At 35.8% G+C, this 18,371-nt stretch overlaps 1 protein-coding gene across 3 annotated transcripts in view; it reads left to right on the top strand.

The window, feature by feature from the left end:
* Window positions 1–18,371, top strand: part of LOC105480525 (kinesin family member 20B) — a 69,658-nt gene that overhangs the window by 15,135 nt on the left and 36,152 nt on the right. For 2 of the 3 annotated variants that reach the window (XM_011739540.2, XM_011739556.2), the window contains exons 10-19: window positions 670–741; window positions 824–970; window positions 1,942–2,104; window positions 2,650–2,937; window positions 7,519–7,658; window positions 8,617–8,755; window positions 9,890–10,118; window positions 11,459–11,499; window positions 12,690–12,809; window positions 16,461–16,614. In XM_011739540.2, the coding sequence (XP_011737842.2) occupies window positions 670–741; window positions 824–970; window positions 1,942–2,104; window positions 2,650–2,937; window positions 7,519–7,658; window positions 8,617–8,755; window positions 9,890–10,118; window positions 11,459–11,499; window positions 12,690–12,809; window positions 16,461–16,614 (1,493 nt within the window). The remainder of the gene's footprint in view (window positions 1–669; window positions 742–823; window positions 971–1,941; window positions 2,105–2,649; window positions 2,938–7,518; window positions 7,659–8,616; window positions 8,756–9,889; window positions 10,119–11,458; window positions 11,500–12,689; window positions 12,810–16,460; window positions 16,615–18,371) is intronic. The other variant, XM_011739549.2, reaches the window with a different exon arrangement.

The raw sequence follows: 18,371 nt of genomic DNA, 5'->3' as shown, positions 1-18,371 counted from the left end.
ATTTATAGGAAGTCTGAGGTATTGTTACTTTTTCTTTATGTCAGTATCTAAGCTCAGTATTTTTGGAGTTGGTAATAATGGTGGCCTTTTCTCTGGGTCTTTCTCACTTATCCCCTGAATACTATATAAATATACTCAGTGAGGGTATAATCTCAAGGGGTTAAGGAAATATGTTTTGATGGGTTTGGGGGATGAGAGGCAAAGGAAATAAGTTTAAGCAGTGAGATAATTAAAGCAGGCTTTTTCTTAAGAGAGAAGGAGCCCTGTTCCCATAGTCAGTTGGGCATGGGACAATACAAGATCTGCATCTATAGGTCAAATGTATGCTTTGCTTTCGTGTGTATTCAGAGTATTAGCTATATATAATACCGTGTTAACTAATACTATCTTTTCAAACAAATTGTGACTTTGTTATAAATGATACTGTTAGTAGAAGTTGAACTGTCAGGAGGTAATTGGAGGGATTTAGAGCTAGGCAAAAGGTGATTTTAGGCATTTGGGTATATAAGTGACAGTAGAACACTGGGTTGAAATATCTAACAGCTAATTGGAAAATGCAATGGTGGACTGTAGTTAATACTAGGGTATAAATAAGGTTGATTTGAATACTTGTCTCTCCTATTTAGAATGCAGAAATTAAAATGATAACATTTGATCTTTGTATTTCAGTCACAGCATATTCACTATTAAAATATTACAGATTGAAGATTCTGAAATGTCTCGTGTAATTCGAGTCAGTGAGTAAGTTGAATCTTCTTTAAATTGTAATTATTTGTAATTGTTTTGAAGAACTTTTAAAGTAATTTTTCTTTTCTTAATTCAGATTATCTTTATGTGATCTTGCTGGTTCAGAACGAACTATGAAGACACAGAATGAAGGTGAAAGGTTAAGAGAGACTGGGAATATCAACACTTCTTTATTGACTCTGGGAAAGTGTATTAACGTCTTGAAGAATAGTGAAAAGTCAAAGTAAGTTTCTGAAAGTGTTATTAGCTTATTAAATATTATAGTATTTAAACTTTCAAATTTTTTGTTTTTAGAAAGTTCTTTTTTGATTTTTAACCTGCTTCTTATGTAATGACTGTGTATAGATTGTGATTCAAGTGCTTAAGAGATCTTGGATTAAAGACTGATAGAAGTGTCAGTTGATGCCAGTAACTCATCAAGTAAAGTCAGTATTTTCTATGGCAAATCTGTACCAATAGACACTGTAAATGAGAAGCTTCTAATGCTGGTTTAGGATCTAAAACCACCTTTTTCTTAGTGCATTGTGTGTGGTTCTAGATGCAATAGATTTTTGTATTAATTAGCATTTTAGGCTGAGTAAATATAAATCAGCCTTCACCATTTCTACTTAGGGTGTTTCATGACATCTCTTATATACTTGCTCTATACTAGAGAACATAACCCAGTTAAATGTGGTTTTCTTTATATTTTACATAGTGAATTATTGTTAGTAAGTAGCAGCAGTTAAAACAAATAGCCAGGCCTGGTGGCTTATGCCTGTAATCCCGGCACTTCTGGAGGCCAAGGCAGGAGGATTGCTTGAGCCCGGCAGTTTAAGACCAGCCTCATCTCTACTAAAAATAAAAATAAAAAATTAACCAGATGTGGTGGCAGGCGCCCATAATCCCTGCTAACCTGGAGGCAGAGGCGAGAGGATCGCTTGAGCCTAAGAGATTGAGGCTGCAGTAAGTTGTGAGTGCCACTGTACTCCAGTCTGGGCAACCGAGCTGGACCCTGTCTCAAAACAAAAACAAAAACAAGCAAGAAAAGATAAAATGAAAACTGAGAAGGACTATTACATCTGGAACTAATTGCTACCCTAAAGTTTAATTTCATGATAGGTGGCTTAATTATTTCTTTGTAAAATTTGTCAGCACCCCGACTTCATGAGATGTGTTTTAACTTACAGTGTTTTCTGAAAATTTTTTCCATAGGTTTCAACAGCATGTGCCTTTCCGGGAAAGTAAACTGACTCACTATTTTCAAAGTTTTTTTAATGGTAAAGGGAAAATATGTATGATTGTCAACATCAGCCAATGTTATTTAGCCTATGATGAAACACTCAATGTATTGAAGTTCTCAGCCATTGCACAAAAAGTAAATATTTATTTTATTAAGCTTCTTCTTAGAATATTAATACTTTTTCTTGAAATAAATATGTTGTACTTGATACTGTAAGCCTAGGAAATAATTGAAAATTAAAAAGGTAAATATTTGACCAAGTAGGAAGACATGAGAAAGGATTGAAAGTTGCCCATGCTAGGATTAAAATGACCTTTAGTAATAAGAGTTAATAATAAACATCAGTTACAAATTAATGAGTATTTTTGGAATGAATTGTCTGCTCTGCCATTCATCTTGTTCATTTGGTACTTCTGGGTAATTAGAAAACCCTCTACTAAGATTAATACTGAGAACTTAGCCCAGGAAGATAGATTTTTTCCTCTAGTTTGCATGTGTAAGTAGCTTTTTTCCTATCAGAATGTTCATTTAGGGATGGTGATTCCTGTTTGTATGTTTGTTTGAATAGTTTTTCCTTTAACACTTGAGTTTTCATTTGACTTAAATTTATAAAATAATCATTTTCTAGTGGACAGTTCTTGTCTTTTCTGTTTTAAAAGTCACATTGAATATTTTAACAGGTTTGTGTCCCAGACACTTTAAATTCCTCTCAAGAGAAATTATTTGGACCTGTCAGATCTTCTCAAGATGTATCACTAGACAATAATTCAAATAATAAAATATTAAATGTAAAAAGAGCCACCATTTCATGGGAAAATAGTCTGGAAGATTTGATGGAAGACGAGGATTTAGTTGAGGAGCTAGAAAACTCTGAAGAAACTCAAAATGTGGAAACTAAACTTATTGATGAAGATCTAGATAAAACATTAGAGGAAAATAAGGCTTTCATTAGCCACGAGGAGAAAAGAGTATGTATTAAGAACTCATACTTCTATGCTTGTCTTCTTATTCTGAAGTTCAGGTTAAATCTTAAGGCGCTCTCTCTTCAGTTTTTTTCGACAATACACTGAAGTTTTTGTGTTCAATTTTATATTTTGAAAAATTTCAAACCTGTAGAAAGACTAGTACAATGAATACTCATTTATCCTTCACCTGGATTCTCCAGTTACCATTTTATGAGTATGCAAATACACATCTTTTGCTCTGTACAATTTGAAAATAAGATCCAGACATAATGACACCTTACATCTAAATAGTTGAACATATTTTTCTAAGAACATGGGCATTTTCGTCATGATCACAAGACCATGAAATTTTCATACCCAAGAAATTCAACATTGATACACTAATATAAACTCATATACTGTTTGTATTGAGATTTCTCCAGTGTTCCCGATATGTTCTTTATTGCCACTTTGTTTTTGTCAACAGCCAGAGTTAACAATTGCTTTTGATTATTGTGTTTCTTTAATTATTTCTAATCTAGCACTGACATTTTTGAAAAGTGGGTCCTAGTTTTCTCATAGAATACCTGCAATCTAGATTTGTTTGATTATTTCTTCATCACTTAGGTTTAATACATTAGGGAAGCTTTTTATGTAGGTTAAGTTGTAAATTTTCCGTTGCATCACACTAAGAGCCACATGATGTCTGATTTTTCCATTCTTAGAGATGCTAAGTTTTGCTCACTTGGTTTAGATACAGTATTTCAGATCTTTATTGCAAAAGCATGTTATCTATGGGGTGATACTTATAGACCATGTGAGTATCCTTTCACTAAGTGATTTTATGTATTCCATCAGACTTTTATTTTGCAGTCTCAAGTACAAGTGCTAAAAATATCTACCAAGTACCTGTGATCCCATATCTTCAAAAACAGTAATTGTTTGTCATCTTATTATGATAAATAAGATATAACAGTTTTTTTTCAGCTTCTGTCCAATTATAGTGTGTGTGTGTGTGTGTGTGTGTGTGTGTGTGTGTGTATATATATTTATTTTTTTATTTATTTTGGAGAGAGCGTCTTGCCCTGTTGCCCAGACTAGAGTGCAATGACACAATCTCGGCTCACTGCAACCTCCACCTCCTGGGTTCAAGTGATTCTCCTCCCTTAACCTCCTGAGTAGCTGGGATTATAGGCATGCGCAGCCATACCCAGTTAAGTTTTTTTGTATCTTTAGTAGAGACGGGGTTTCACCATGTTGGCCAGGCTGGTCTCGAACTCCTGACCTTGTGATTGCCTGCCTCAGCCTCCCAAAGTGCTGGGATTACAGGCATGAGCCACCTTACCTGGCCACCTAATCCCCTCTTTAATTGGCCATAACTCCATGAGTATACATGGAGTCCTCTTACCAGTGTCCTAGAAACACTAGTAGACCTGTCTTCATGGGTGTGCTTTAATGTTGTTGACATATCACAAATCAGTACTTTTTTGGATTGCAGAAGTATTAGTAGATCGATGATGTATTGGGCTAAATACTCTCATTTTAATAATTTACCTTCATGTCCCTGAAAGCGATTATTGAACATATGTTTGGAAACAAGAATGATAGCTTCAGATGTAGTACAAGTCCCACTTTATCTGGTCACGATGTGATTAGACCTTGTTACTTGGGCTTTTGTAATGTATTAAATAGTACCTCCTCAGGGACGAAAGGAGCCATTAATAGTCTAGTTTGGCTGGTATAGTGGCTCACACCTGTAATTCCAGCACTTTGGGAAGCTGAGGTAGGAGGATTGCTTGAGCTCAGGACTTCAAAACCAGCCTGGGCAACATAGTGAGACCCCATCTCTACAAAAAAATTAAAAAAAATTAGCCAGGCATGATGACGCACTCATGTAGTCCCAGCTACTTGGGAGGCTGCAGTGGGAAGATTGCTTGAGTCCAGGATTTCTAGGCAGCAGTGAGCCATCACTGTACCACTGCACTCTGGCCTGGGTGACAGAGTGAGACCTTGTCTTAAAGAAACAAACCAAAAAACCCAGTTTTATTTTTTTTTCCATCTCAAAGTTGAAATTTTTTATAATGTTGGTTAGTAAAATTTCTGAAACTACTAGAGAAAAATATTTAATGCTATAGTTTATGATAGATTATATAGTGTAAATGCTTATCTGATTGGCTAGGTATTTTAAGGAAATTCATCAAAATGTTGTTTAATATTTGACATTTAAAAATCAACATGATTAGGTGTTGGCATGCTTTATTTGTTTTCTTCTAGAGACAAAGTCTTGCTCTGTTGCCCAGGCTGGAGTGCGATAGTATAGTTACGGCTCACTGCTGCTTGGAAATCCTGGGCTCAAGTGATCCTCTTGCCTCAGCCTCCTGAGTAGCTAGGACTGCAGACGCATGCCACCACCCCTAACTAATTTTTAAAAATTTTTTTGTAGACACAAGGCCTTGCTCTGTTGTCCAGGCTAATCTTGAAATTTTGAGCTCAGGCAATCCTCCTGCCTTGCAAAGCGCTGGGATTACCGACGTGAGTCAATGTGCCCAGCCCTTTATTCACATTTTAATCAAAGGATTGGGACTTCTAAAAACCATTATAAAATACCTTGATATTAGCATATATATACTTAAATTCATTTAGCTATAATAGCCAGCCTGAATTTTTTCAGCAAAAACTTTATCAGATGCTAACAATGATAAAATCTAGTTATTGAAAACTATTAAACTTCCGGCTGAGTGCGGTGGCTCACAGCTCACGCCTGTAATCCCAGCACTTTGGGAGGCCTAGGCGGGCAGATCATGAGGTCAGGAGATTGAGACCATCCTGGCTAACACGGCGAAACCTCGTCTCTACTAAAAATACAAAAAATTAGCCAGGCATGGTGGCAGGCGCCTGTAGTCCCAGCTAGTGGGGAGACTGAGGCAGAAGAATGGCGTGAGCCCGGGAGGCGGAGCTTGCGGGGAGTGGAGATCGCACCACTGCACTCCAGCCTGGGGACAGAGAGAGACTTCGTCTCAAAAAAAATAAACTTCCGAAGGTTTTTCCACATGCATTCTGATTTCTCCTTCAATAGTTATTATTTATTGTTTTACACAGAAAGTGTGTAGTTTAAAATTATTAAAACAGTGTTATATATTTATAGTAGAATGAAAAAGAAAATTTAAATATAAATATCTTTCAAATCTACCACTCACGTTAATGGATTTTTATTATATATTACTGTTTTGTAACCTGGTATTCTTTATATAAAAATAAATTGTGAAAAGTATGAATTTTTTAATTTAATTTTTATTTTTTTGAGATGAGTCTCGCTCTGTCGCTCAGGCTGGAGTGCACTGGGGCGATCTCAGCTCACTGCAAGCTCCACCTCCCAGGTTCACGCCATTCTCCTGCCTCAGCCTCCCGAGTAGCTGGTACTGCAGGCGCCCGCCACCTTGCCCGGCTAATTTTTTTTATTTTTTAGTAGAGGTGAGGTTTCGCCACGTTAGCCAGGATGGTTTCGATCTCCTGTCCTCGTGATCCACCCGCCTCGGCCTCCCAAAGTGCTGGGATTACAGGCGTGAGCCACCGTGCGCGGTCCATGAATTATTAATGTAGGTTATCATTATTGATTATAATAGTTTGCTGTATGATAGTACCGTAATTAAACCAATCCCTTAAGGTTGGTTGAGTTGGGTTCACTTTTTCTTTATTTAAACACAACTACTACCACAAAACAACAACACTGATCAGCATTCATACAGCCAGAACGTAGGGTTATATTATAATTATTTCTTCAGTATGAATTCTTGGAGGCAGAGTTTCGAAGTTAGGATATCTATAGAACTATTTTCAAATATAAAGTTGATACCTTGGAAGATCTGTAGCTTAGAGTTTATTATTTGTTGTTGAGTAATTTAAATTAGAAGCATTAAAAAGAATATGTAGCTGTTAATGCTACAATTTATGTTGAATAATGGTCATGTTAAGTGTTTTATTTATTGCTTTATTTACATATTATACATTTCTCATGATTATGTATGTGTTTCAAAGGCTATAGAATTGCTGTTGACATCTGGATAGTTATAAAGCCTAATAAGATAAGTTTATGTAACATCTTTCTTTGACAGATTAGTAAGTGGGTGTTCTTAGCAACTTCTCTGCTGTGTACAATCCTTGGGCTTTAGACTTTTACAGGCCACTTTTAAACTCAACCTTTAGCACTTACCAGATATCTGATGGTTAGGCTTCCCACCTATGAAATATGGATGATACCAAGCTCACAGAAAGTTGTGTGGATTAAATGAAGCAAATATGGAACTCGCCAGAGTAGTTCTTGATAGATAATAAATGCTCAAATTAACTTTGCTTCTTTTCTTAGTATAGGTAGACGGTGAGACATTTCAGTTACCAAAGGTCTTTTTCTTAAATATGGAGAGGCCAACCTGATTTTTCAGATTAACGAATCTCTGCAAGCATATAATTTTCAGTGAGAACATTATCACTATTAAAAAGGACACATAATTGACTAAATGAAAAGTTTTATTTTTTGGACAGTTGGACGGTATTTCTCTTGGGATATATTTATTCTTTTATAAGAATTTTATCATTTACATGTTATAGAAACTGTTGGACTTAATAGAAGACTTGAAAAAAAAACTGATAAATGAAAAAAAGGAAAAGTTAACCTTGGAATTTAAAATTCGAGAAGAAGTTACACAGGAGTTTACTCAATATTGGGCTCAACGGGAAGCTGACTTTAAGTAAGTTATTTCTTTCATGTCCAGTTAAAAATTGAGAATTTTATTTACTTTTTTAGAGTTTTTTTTTTTTTACTTAATTTACTTGTTTTTATATTAGATGGCTTCTGAATTCTGATCTCTTTATGCAAGCTAGAAAACAGCTGTTATTGGTCTGGTGTGGTGGCTCATGCCTGTAATCCCCGCATTTTGGGAGGCCTAGGTGGGTGGATCACTTAAGGTCAGGAGGTCAAGACTAGCCTGACCAACATGGTGAAACCTCATCTCTGCTAAAAATAGGAAAATTAGCTGGGCATACTGGTGTGTGCCTGAAGTCCTAGCTGCTTGGGAGGCTGAGGCACAAGAATCTCTTAAACCTGGGAGGTGCAGGTTACAGTGAGCTGAGAATGTGTCACTGCACTCCAGCCTGGGTGACAGAGCAAGACTCTGTGTCAGAGGAAAAAAAAAAAAAGAAAAAAAAGAATATACCTGTTACTAATCCCATGCATGGCTATTTAAATTTTCTCTCCCTTTTTTTTTTTTTTTTTTTTTTAAATTTTAACTTTAATTTTTATTTTTTGAGATGGAGTCTTGCTCTGTCACCCAGGCTGGAATTCAGTGGTGCGATCTTGACTCACTGCAACCTGCACCTCCCGGGTTCAAGCAGTTCTTCTGCCTTAGCCTCTCCTGCCTTAGCCTCCCGAGTAGCTTGGATTACAGGTGCACACCACCACGCCTGGCTAATTTTTGTGTTTTTAGTAGAGACAGGGTTTCACCATGTTGGCCAGGCTGGTTTCAAACTCCTGGCCTGAAGTGATCCACCCACCTCCACCTCCCAAATTACTGGGATTACAGGCGTGAACCACTGTACCTGGCCTAAATTTTCTTTTAATCCAGAATATACTTAATCTTAGATGTTTAAAACAAAAACACAAAGTAGTTCCGTTTCTGTTTCTTAATGGGATTAATTTGTATTCTGAAGGGAAACTCTGCTACAAGAACGAGAGATATTAGAAGAAAATGCTGAACGTCGTTTGGCTATCTTCAAGGATTTGGTTGGTAAATGTGACACTCGAGAAGAAACGACGAAAGACGTTTGTGCCACAAAAGTCGAAACTGAAGTACGTTAATTGAAGTATTTAAAAATATCCAATGAGGTTTTGGTACCAGGGTTTAGTGTACCACATCAATGATGAGAAACATCAAGATTAGAATTAAAACAATGCTTAGTGTGTAGCTTTATTATAATTAGGCATGTTTTGTTAGGAGTGTAAGGCACCAAGAATTTAAATATAGTGATTGGTCATTGAAAAATGTGTACCTCTGTTATATTTATATCTTATTTTGGTATTGCTTGAATCATTGTATTGTAGGCAGATAGATTCTTTGTTGCCTGATTACAGAATAACCCCCTCAGATTTGTCTCACTTTTAAATTAAAAATATTTTAAAGGTATAAGAGACCTAAGACGTGATTTACTTGCTGTTCTGTTTAAAACAAAAATGTTTATATATAAAAAGGGTTGCCCTTGCTGGGCAACTACCATTTCCTACTCTTAAAATTTTATTTGTTTATTTATTTATTATAGTTTTAGAGATAGGGTCTTGCTGTGTTGCCGAGGCTGATCTTGAATTCCTGGCTTCAAGCAGTCTTCCTGTCCAGCCTCCCAAGTGGCTGAGATTACAGGTGCATGCCACTGGGCTCAGCTTATTCTCTGCTTGTAATATAAGAAAAATTATCCTTTTCTGCTACTTACACTGAAGCTGAAATTGATCAGTTTTTTGGGGGAGTTGTTTTTTTTGTTTTGTTTTTTAATCACTCAGTTCAGGGGCCTGTGACAGTGATGTCCAGACATCTGCTGTGAAGCAAACCTTATGTATCCTTGACATGGTTTGGGATTGACTGAGTTGTGAAAATGGAGGTTTGTTTTGTGCACCATCCCAACAAAACCTTTTAAGTCTCATTATGTAATTGAAACTGTACTTGAACTAGGTAATCGTAATTGTTTTATAATGACTTGTCACAGTTTATAACATTGTTTTTATGAGAAAATATGCCTCATGATCCATACAACAGAAAATAAATAATGGAACACAGGTTCTTCATATTTGGAAATGCTTCTATATAATTTATTTTAAAGAATTTCTATTGGTGAATTTTTTGCTTTTTTAAAAAACTGTCTAAATTAGATGGTGCCACATGTAAACGGTGAACCCTACTGTTAATATTAGGCATGTGGTTTTTGCTATTTTTAGGAAACACATAATTATGTAGGATTTGAAGATATTATTGATTCTCTTCAAGATAATGTGGCTGATATTAAGAAACAGGCTGAAATTGCTCACTTATGTATTGCATCTCTTCCTGACCCCCAGGAAGCTATTGCTTGTTTAGAACTAAAGTTTAATCAAATTAAAGCTGAATTAACTAAAACCAAAGAAGAATTAATCAAAACGAAAGAAGAGTTAAAAAAGAGAGAAAATGGTAAGTGGATAAATTTTACCTCTATGTAGATATTGTAAACACATAAAAAATACTCTTGGTAAGTATGAGAGATTTATGTAGCTCATTTACCATAGTGACCAGAAAATTCTTTTATCTAGTTAACATATTTTAGTATTTTACCATTTGTATGACTTTGTAGTAATTTACTACTAAAAATATTTTTTGACCTTCATTTATTTTAGACCAGTATTATTAGAAAATGAGCTTCTCAACAACAACAAAAAAATCAAAAAAGTGTTAACTTTATGAGTAAAGCTGTAAATTTTAAATGACAGTGTCTCACTCTGTCACCAAGGCTGGAGTGCAGTAGTGGCATCACAGCTCACTGCAGCCTTCTACTCCTGGGCTCGATCCCTCCTCCTGCCTCAGCTTCCTGAATACTTGGGACCGCAAGTGTGTACCACCACAGCGGCTGCATATTTTTTTTTCTTTTTTGTAGAGATGGGGTCTTGCTATGTTGCCCAGGTTGGTCTTGAACTCCTAGGCTCAAGCAATCCTCCCTGCCTCAGCCTCCCAAAGTGCTGGGATTACAGGCATGAGCCATGCTGTGCTTGGCATTGTTCTATATTCTTGATGAAGTTTTGCAGTATAGAAGATTCACTCCTGGGAGAGAGTAACTACTGTGGAGTGGTTTAAAGTAGATTGTTAGTTTGATACTTCATTCTAATTCTAACTAGGAGGGCATTTTCTTTGTTTCTTTCCTCCTTTTTTTTTTTTTTTTTTTTTTTTAATGACAGGGTCTCACTCTGTCACCCAGGCTGGAGTGGAGAGACATGGTCATGATCATGGCTCACTGCAGTTTCCACCTCCTGGGCTCAAGTGATCCTTCCACCTCAGTCTCCTGAGTAACTTGCATTACAGACATGTGCCACCACGCTGAGGGCATTTTATATACGTAAATAAAATTGTTTGTAATATCTGCATTTTAAGAATTAGTTGCAATAACTGGTCTGTCCTTTTTTGTGTGAAACAAGATGGGTAGAAAATAACATGTAAGTGGTGCCTCTGCATTATGAGATGTACTAAGAAGGCACTAGCTCCTTTTCTTCTCTGACGTTATGCCAGTTCTTTACTATTTAGCATATGCTACGTATTTTTATCCTGAGTTTTAGAAGTGGCTTTTTCTGAAACATTACCCTGTTGTGGTTGAATTAGCAGATTTTTTTTAATGAGTAGGGTGTGCATTTAGTGCTATCAAAATCCTTTTTATTGAATGTGACAGTAAAGTGTCACTATAGCAGCATATGTTTCATAGTTATTCAGTGATACATATTTTCAGATGCTTAGATATTTATTTTCAAAATTCTTTACTTTTTCAGAAACAGATTCATTGATTCAAGAGCTTGAAACATCTAATAAGGTAATGCTTTAAGTTTTATTTTGTCTTGATAAGGTATTTAATTAACAAAGGAGTATGAATGATGACTAGATGTTTTTATTTTAAAAAATAAACAGTAATATAGTCTCTTGGTATACATGGGGAATAGTTTTCTTCTGTTATTTTTTCTGTTTTCTGGCTTGAGTCTTCTTATTTCAACTTACATTTATCCTTTCAAAAAGCTGAATATTTTAAAATATGATAAGATATAAATAATTCAAGATCTTGGTATCTAATATCCAGTATGTAAAGAACTAAAATGTACTTAGAAGACATTACACCTACTGTTTATACAATTCCTATCTAGTATTTTTTCTACTGAATAGTAGACACTAGTTGTACCAATTATATTAAGCTATATAAAATAGAAAATAAAGAATTTCCCATAATCTTCCTAAATTTAAAACGAAACCAAACCAACTTGTTTGGAAGCTTTTTAGACTGTTACTTTATATATGTATTTATAGAACACTTACCATTTACCAGATACTCTTTTAAGTGCTTTTTATTAACTCATTTAAATGTTAGAGCAACTTTATGATGTAACTTGCCCCGGCTGACATGGTTTTTTTATTTTTATTTATTTATTTCTTTTGAGACAGAGTCTCGCTCTGTTGCCCAGGCTGGAGTGCAGTGGCGTGGCTTACTGCAGCCTACACTTCCCAGGTTCAAGTGATTGTCCTGCTTCAGCATCCCGAGTAGCTGGGGTTACAGGTGGCCACCACCACCCCAGGCTAATTTTTGTATTTTTTAGTAGAGACGGGATTTCACCATGTTGGCCAGGCTGGTCTCAAACTCCTGACCTCAGGTAATCTGCCCACCTTGGCCTCCCAAAGTGCTGGGATTACAGGCATGAGCCACTGTGCCTGGCCCAGGGTGACATATTAAAAGTATAGCAGCTAGGATTTGAACCCAGGCAGCCTGGCTCCAGATTCTTCTTACATGCTATATAGCTTCTCTTTTCTTTGTGTACGTGTGTGTGTGTGTGTGTGTGTGTGTGTGTATGTAATTTTTTTAAAGGCAAAAATAAGATGTGCATAGTGTGTTGCCACCGATTATCTTTATTTAACTTTAAAATCTGAAGGAGTTATGAAACTGCATTATTAATCATGTTTGCTTTCTAGTTATCCCAAAGTATATTCATGAAACATTGCTTTTTCTTCTTTCCAAAGAAAATAATTACACAGAATCAAAGAATTCAAGAATTGATAAATACAATTGATCAAAAAGAAGGTATTATCAATGAATTTCAGAACCTGAAGTCTCATATGGAGAAAACATTTAAATGCAATGTAAGAATTTAACTTTGTGTTATATTAATAAATTAGATAAACAAGTGTATGTTTTTATTGAAAGGAAGTAATTTAAAATAGCTTATGCAACTAAGACTAATTTACCGAGAATGTTGAATTGCGTATGCAACATTGAACTCAATTTACTGTTCTCCAAATCTGAATTTTTGAGAACTTAAACGAGGGTGTTTGACTCCTTTGAACATACTTTTCCACAAAATATGCTGGCAGCGCTTTGCACGTAAAAAGGAGAAGAATATGTAGCCTTTGGACGTTTAAGCCTCAGCTAGTTGGAAGGGGACCTTTGAGGAGAAAGGAATTTAGACATACTTAGAAAACCAGATTATAATGTTTCAGGGAACTATAACATGAAATTCAGTAAAATTAGGTTTTTCCTTAGAACTTGTTTTTATTGTATGTCTTGTTGCTATTGTTTATATGCTTAATAATAGGGATTTTTTCTAAAAAGTTATACACTGTGACGTGTAAAGACTTAAAGGGTTCTTTGTCTTTCATACAAATTTAGATAATTTCATATTTAGTTCAGCTTAGAATGATCAGCTTGTCTTTTAATCCTTTTTTGAAAAAATGGCTTTGGTTTTCTTTTTTGGGGGTAAGCTCCTTCAAATTATTTTTTTATATAGAAATGGTAAAATATATGGTAATAATGTAGTAAACTGAGTAAACTTAGAGCCAAACATTTTGCTTTGTTGAAAGGTGTTTTTTTCTGTCTTTTCTATGATCAAAAGAAGCAGGCATGGTATCTTATAAAAAGTGACTGTTGAGTTTCCTTTGTATCTTGATAGTCAAACTCTAATACCCACCAACATTCCCTGAATCATCTGAACTTTAGATGGGCTTTTGAAACCACAGGGATAAATGAGGAGCATACTAGAAGAGTACTCTATATAATCTCCTGTAGCAGGCCTTTCTTTTGGTATTTGTTAGATACATTATTCAATCTCTGGCTTTTCTGTACCTGAACTGGGAGAAATATCCTAATATTTAATATGTTAATAATTAACTATTTAGTAAATAATTAGTATTTAATAAGGTGGAGGAGCAAGAAACACTTATGGAGTGTCCAGTGTGTGCCAGGTACTATGCTAGATTATTGGAATTATACAGATTAATAAAATCTACTCCCCTAACAATCCCCCAATAAGAAAAAAACAGCATAAATATAGTTATAATACAGTGTGCAGTCGTAGTCAATGTGTGAAGCTGAGAGTGGGTGGGGAGTTAGGAATACTTTGTGGAGATGAAAATGATTAAGTTGAGCCTTAAAGGGTGAGTAAAATTTAGCCTTTTGAAAGTAGAGGAAGGGGACAATGGTAGTCATGAGAGACAAGAAGATACATTGGCCTTCTGTGTACCAGAATCGGAGTGCACAAAGTCGTGGAAATGAGAAATCTTTCAATGAGTGCAGGAAAATACAAACAATTGGTTTTTTAGGAAGAAAGTTTGAAGCAAAGAGAGGTGAGAAATGAGGCTAGGAGTAGTAGAATAGGATAAGATGAAAGACCTTGAATACTGCATTAAAGAGTTCGGGGAGTCAGTGGGGAGTCATTTTCACCAGAGGAATAGCAAAGAGGAGTTTTTCATTTGAGTAGATATTTTTGGAAACTTGGAAGATAGGATTGAGATGGAATTAGACTACAGGCAGAGACCAAATAGCTACCTTTTGGTAGAGTTCAGCTAATAGTTGATGAGGACTTCGATTTAGGGTGGTAGCGGTAGAGATTAAGGAAGAGGAAATTGATTTGCGAAGTAAGGGGATGTAAAACTTTTGAGACTTGGGGCAGTAAATTAATTGCTGGGCCTCCTGGCTCTCGGAACTTTTATTTGGTTAGTCATCACATGCTTTTTGCTCTCATCTGTTGATCTGGATTTTAAGTCTGTTCTTTGATTTGGTAAATAAAAACAAAAAGGAAAGCCAGAGACGGATCATTTCTGGCGACTACAGCTTCAAAGAAAATAGTTGGAAATTTCACGTGGGATTATATTTATTTCTGTAGTATGTTTGCATACTATAATATATTAGAGATATTTAAGAAAGTGATAGTAAAAAAAATCAATATTTGTAAATTAGTCCTTGCTTGTAAATAAACTTTATAGATTCTAGACCTTGTTTTATCAACTAACTTAATAACAGTTTGCTAAATTTAAATTGTTCACTTAAATACATAAAAATATGCAACGTAGTTTGAAACTTACCTAATTGTTTAACAGTTGATGTAGGGTCACCGTTCCACATCTTGTCTTGAGAGCAAACTCTTTCCAATGAAAAAATTTAGTTTCAATTCTTTGTTTTATCTACTCAAGCATACCCTGGGAGCAGAAAACCCTCCTTTCAATAACTATGACTTCTGAAGGATAGATTTTTGGTGAGGATTGTGTATTTTGAAGTGGGGGAAAATGACGGGATCATTCTGATAGGTACTAAGGATCGGGAAAGGAACAACTTGGACTTGTTATGGAGCTGTGTCAGAGGTGTGATCTGCCTGTCCCGTGATTTTCATTTATCAGTGACACTAAGGGACTAATAGTGAGAAAGCATGGAGATTCTTCCTTATGACATCCTTTGTTTAGGGATAGCTAGAAAAACTTTGCCTTTTTTCTTAACTCATTACTTTATGACTTTAAAAAGTTATTTTTATCTGTATCTCCTGCTAATAAAATGTTTGCTGATTAAGCGGCACTCTTTATCATACACTTTGTTTTTTCAAATTGATTGCTACAAGTTTCTGCCTTTACCATACATTTGATTACACTATAGACTTGCACTTAAATGCTGAGTTTTACCCTTCTTCTAAGTTCATATTATACCCTTTTTTTGGGAAGTTCCCCCTCCCCCCGCCCCCAGTTCCCCCTGTTTCTTTCTTTTTAGAGGTAGGGTCTCATCACTCTGTTGCCCAGGCTGAAGTGCAGTGACGTGACCATGGCTCACTGCAGCCTTGAACTCCTGGGCTCAAGAGATTCCGTTGCCTTAGCCTTCTGAATAGCTGGGACTGCAGGCCTGGGCCACAACACCTGGAATTTTAATTTTTTGTAGAGATGGGGTCTCACTGTGTTGCCCAGGCTGGTTTCAAACTTCTGGGCTCAAGTAATCCTCTGGCCTCAGCCTCCCATAGTGCTGGGATTACAGGCATGAGCCCCTGTGCTTGGTTGCTGCTAGCCTTTTTAAGGGAGGCAGTCTGCCTTAAAAAAAAAAAAAAAAGTCTAAATGACGTATCTAGAAGCTCAGTTGCAAAGCTGTCTGTAGACTGTATATCTTTGAATATATGTCTACTTAAAGCTAAGGTCAAAACTATTTTTCTAGGAGTTGTTAATGTTTAAGACAGTGCTAATTTTTAAGAGGCTTTGGCTACAAAACAAAATAGTTGAGTCTCATATTTTTCTTTTCAAAGCACATTTCTGATGTGACTTCAGGGATTTATCTTCTTAAGATTCTCCAGTTATCCCCAAATGTTACTTATTTGCTAGAGCCATCAGTTATTTTAGGACGAAACTTAAGAAATAACTTAGAAAATGTCTCAACAAATTTGAAAATAAAATTTTTGTGGTAACACTATTGAAAGTAATTTATGTGGTTTGTACATTTTTTGTGGCTTTCTCTATGTGAATTATTTTTAATTTATTTTGCTTCAGGACAAGGCTGATACATCTTCTTTAATAATAAACAATAAATTGATTTGTAATGAAACAGTTGAAGTGCCTCAGGACAGCAAAACTAAAATCTGTTCAGAAAGAAAAAGAGTAAATGAAAATGAACTTCAACAAGATGAACCACCAGCAAAGAAAGGTACTACTTCAGCTGCCAGCAGCAGGCGTTTAAGAAAGCTAATTTCTAAACCAGTAAATAGAACAAGGCAAACAGAGGGACATTCACTTGTCTAAGGAAAAATCTTGAGAAAATCTAAATGTCGTGAATTTTTATTCTGGAAAGTTATAAACTGTCTAGGGATGGGCATAGTTAAAGCTTTTATCTTAATAAATATGCTTTTAGAAATTGTGCTTTTATTATTTCTTTCGCATGTCTGTAATAATTTCTGTGCTTATAATAGGTAAAACTCATTACTTTGATTTTTATAAATACAATATTTTCTGCCTAAATCCCAGCACATTATTTTGTTTTCTTAGTTTGCATTCTTTATTCATGTGGAGAAAAGGATATTTTACAGTAAGACTTTGAGCTAAATATTACTAATAATAAATGTATTCAAGCTGTATTTGTGATGCCAGGACACAGTCTGATGAAAGATAATATATGTTGAAGATTATTTTAAAAAAAATCTTTAAGAGTAAGTGGGCAAGTTTGTTTTAAATGTAAAGAAGGGCAAACCTTTGAATTTTAGAGGAGGTAGGCTCTTTAGAATAAACTGAAAGTCTTGAGGAAATGAATAGGAAAATGTAAACTGTAAACTTAAGAAAAGCTTCAAAAATAAACTTAGCAGCTTTTAAGAAAATACAGCAGGGATAATGCCATATTTTACCCCTTCCTCTTTGAGGCTGGAGAGAGAGTGTAAATTATAGATAATAAAACCTTGTCCAGTGAGCTTTTAAAATTAATCTGTTTAAAAGAAAAGAGACCTTGGAATCCTATAACGAGATTTCTCACTTACAGCTTCCCAAGAGCATTTAGACAATTGAGTGAAACAAGAAAGAACATGGATTGCATTTGAAAAATAAAGACTTACAAATAAAGGTTGTTTTACATATATACAGTATCGAAGGTAAAACTAGATAAATTCTAGATGGGACAGGGAGGTAAGATTCCCATATTATATAGTGATTCTTGGGTGGGGGCATATTCTCACTGGGGGGAAATCAGTATCTTGAGAGAGCTAGGGGATTTTAATTTATCAAAAGGGGTCATAGGCCGGGCGTGGTGGCTCATGCCTGTAATCCTAGCACTTTGGGAGGCCAAGGTGGGTGGATCACCTGAGGTCAGGAGTTCGAGACCAGCCTGACCAACGTGGTGAAACCCCATCTCTACTCAAAATACAAAAAATGAGCCTGGCGTGGTGGCGCATGCCTGTAATCCCAGCTGCTTGGGAAGCTGAGGCAGGAGAATTACTTGAATCTGGGAGGCGAAGAGTGCTGTGAGCCGAGATTGCGTCATTGCAGTCCAGCCGGGGCAACAAGATTGAAACTCTGTCTAAAAAAAAAAAAAGTGGTGGGGGAGTGGTCATAGTATTAAAAAACCTTGAGAACAAACAATCACATAAGTTTTTTATTCTCTACATTGTAGTAGTACCTGAGGGACCTTTCATAAGTGCTTTGACTTTTCCTTTATTTTGCTCATAACTTCAACTGTGATTAGTATATAGGGAAATAGAAACTCATTTGTATATGGCATGGCAGATTTCAATTTAATGAGCTTTTTAATGATCTCAAAAGTGCTGCCTTCTTCATCAAACAGATTTATTACATGTGCATCCCATGGGCTACTATCATCTCACAACTAGGATGTACAAGAGCCTGTGAGAGGCAGGCTAAAAGTTAGGAGTTTGAATCTCATAACTACAAGAGGTTTGACGTTTGGCTCTTAAGGAACAA

Source organism: Macaca nemestrina, chromosome 9, assembly GCF_043159975.1.
Source record: "Macaca nemestrina isolate mMacNem1 chromosome 9, mMacNem.hap1, whole genome shotgun sequence".
Lineage (NCBI taxonomy): Eukaryota > Metazoa > Chordata > Mammalia > Primates > Cercopithecidae > Macaca > Macaca nemestrina.
This window is presented reverse-complemented; position numbering and strand designations above follow the sequence as displayed.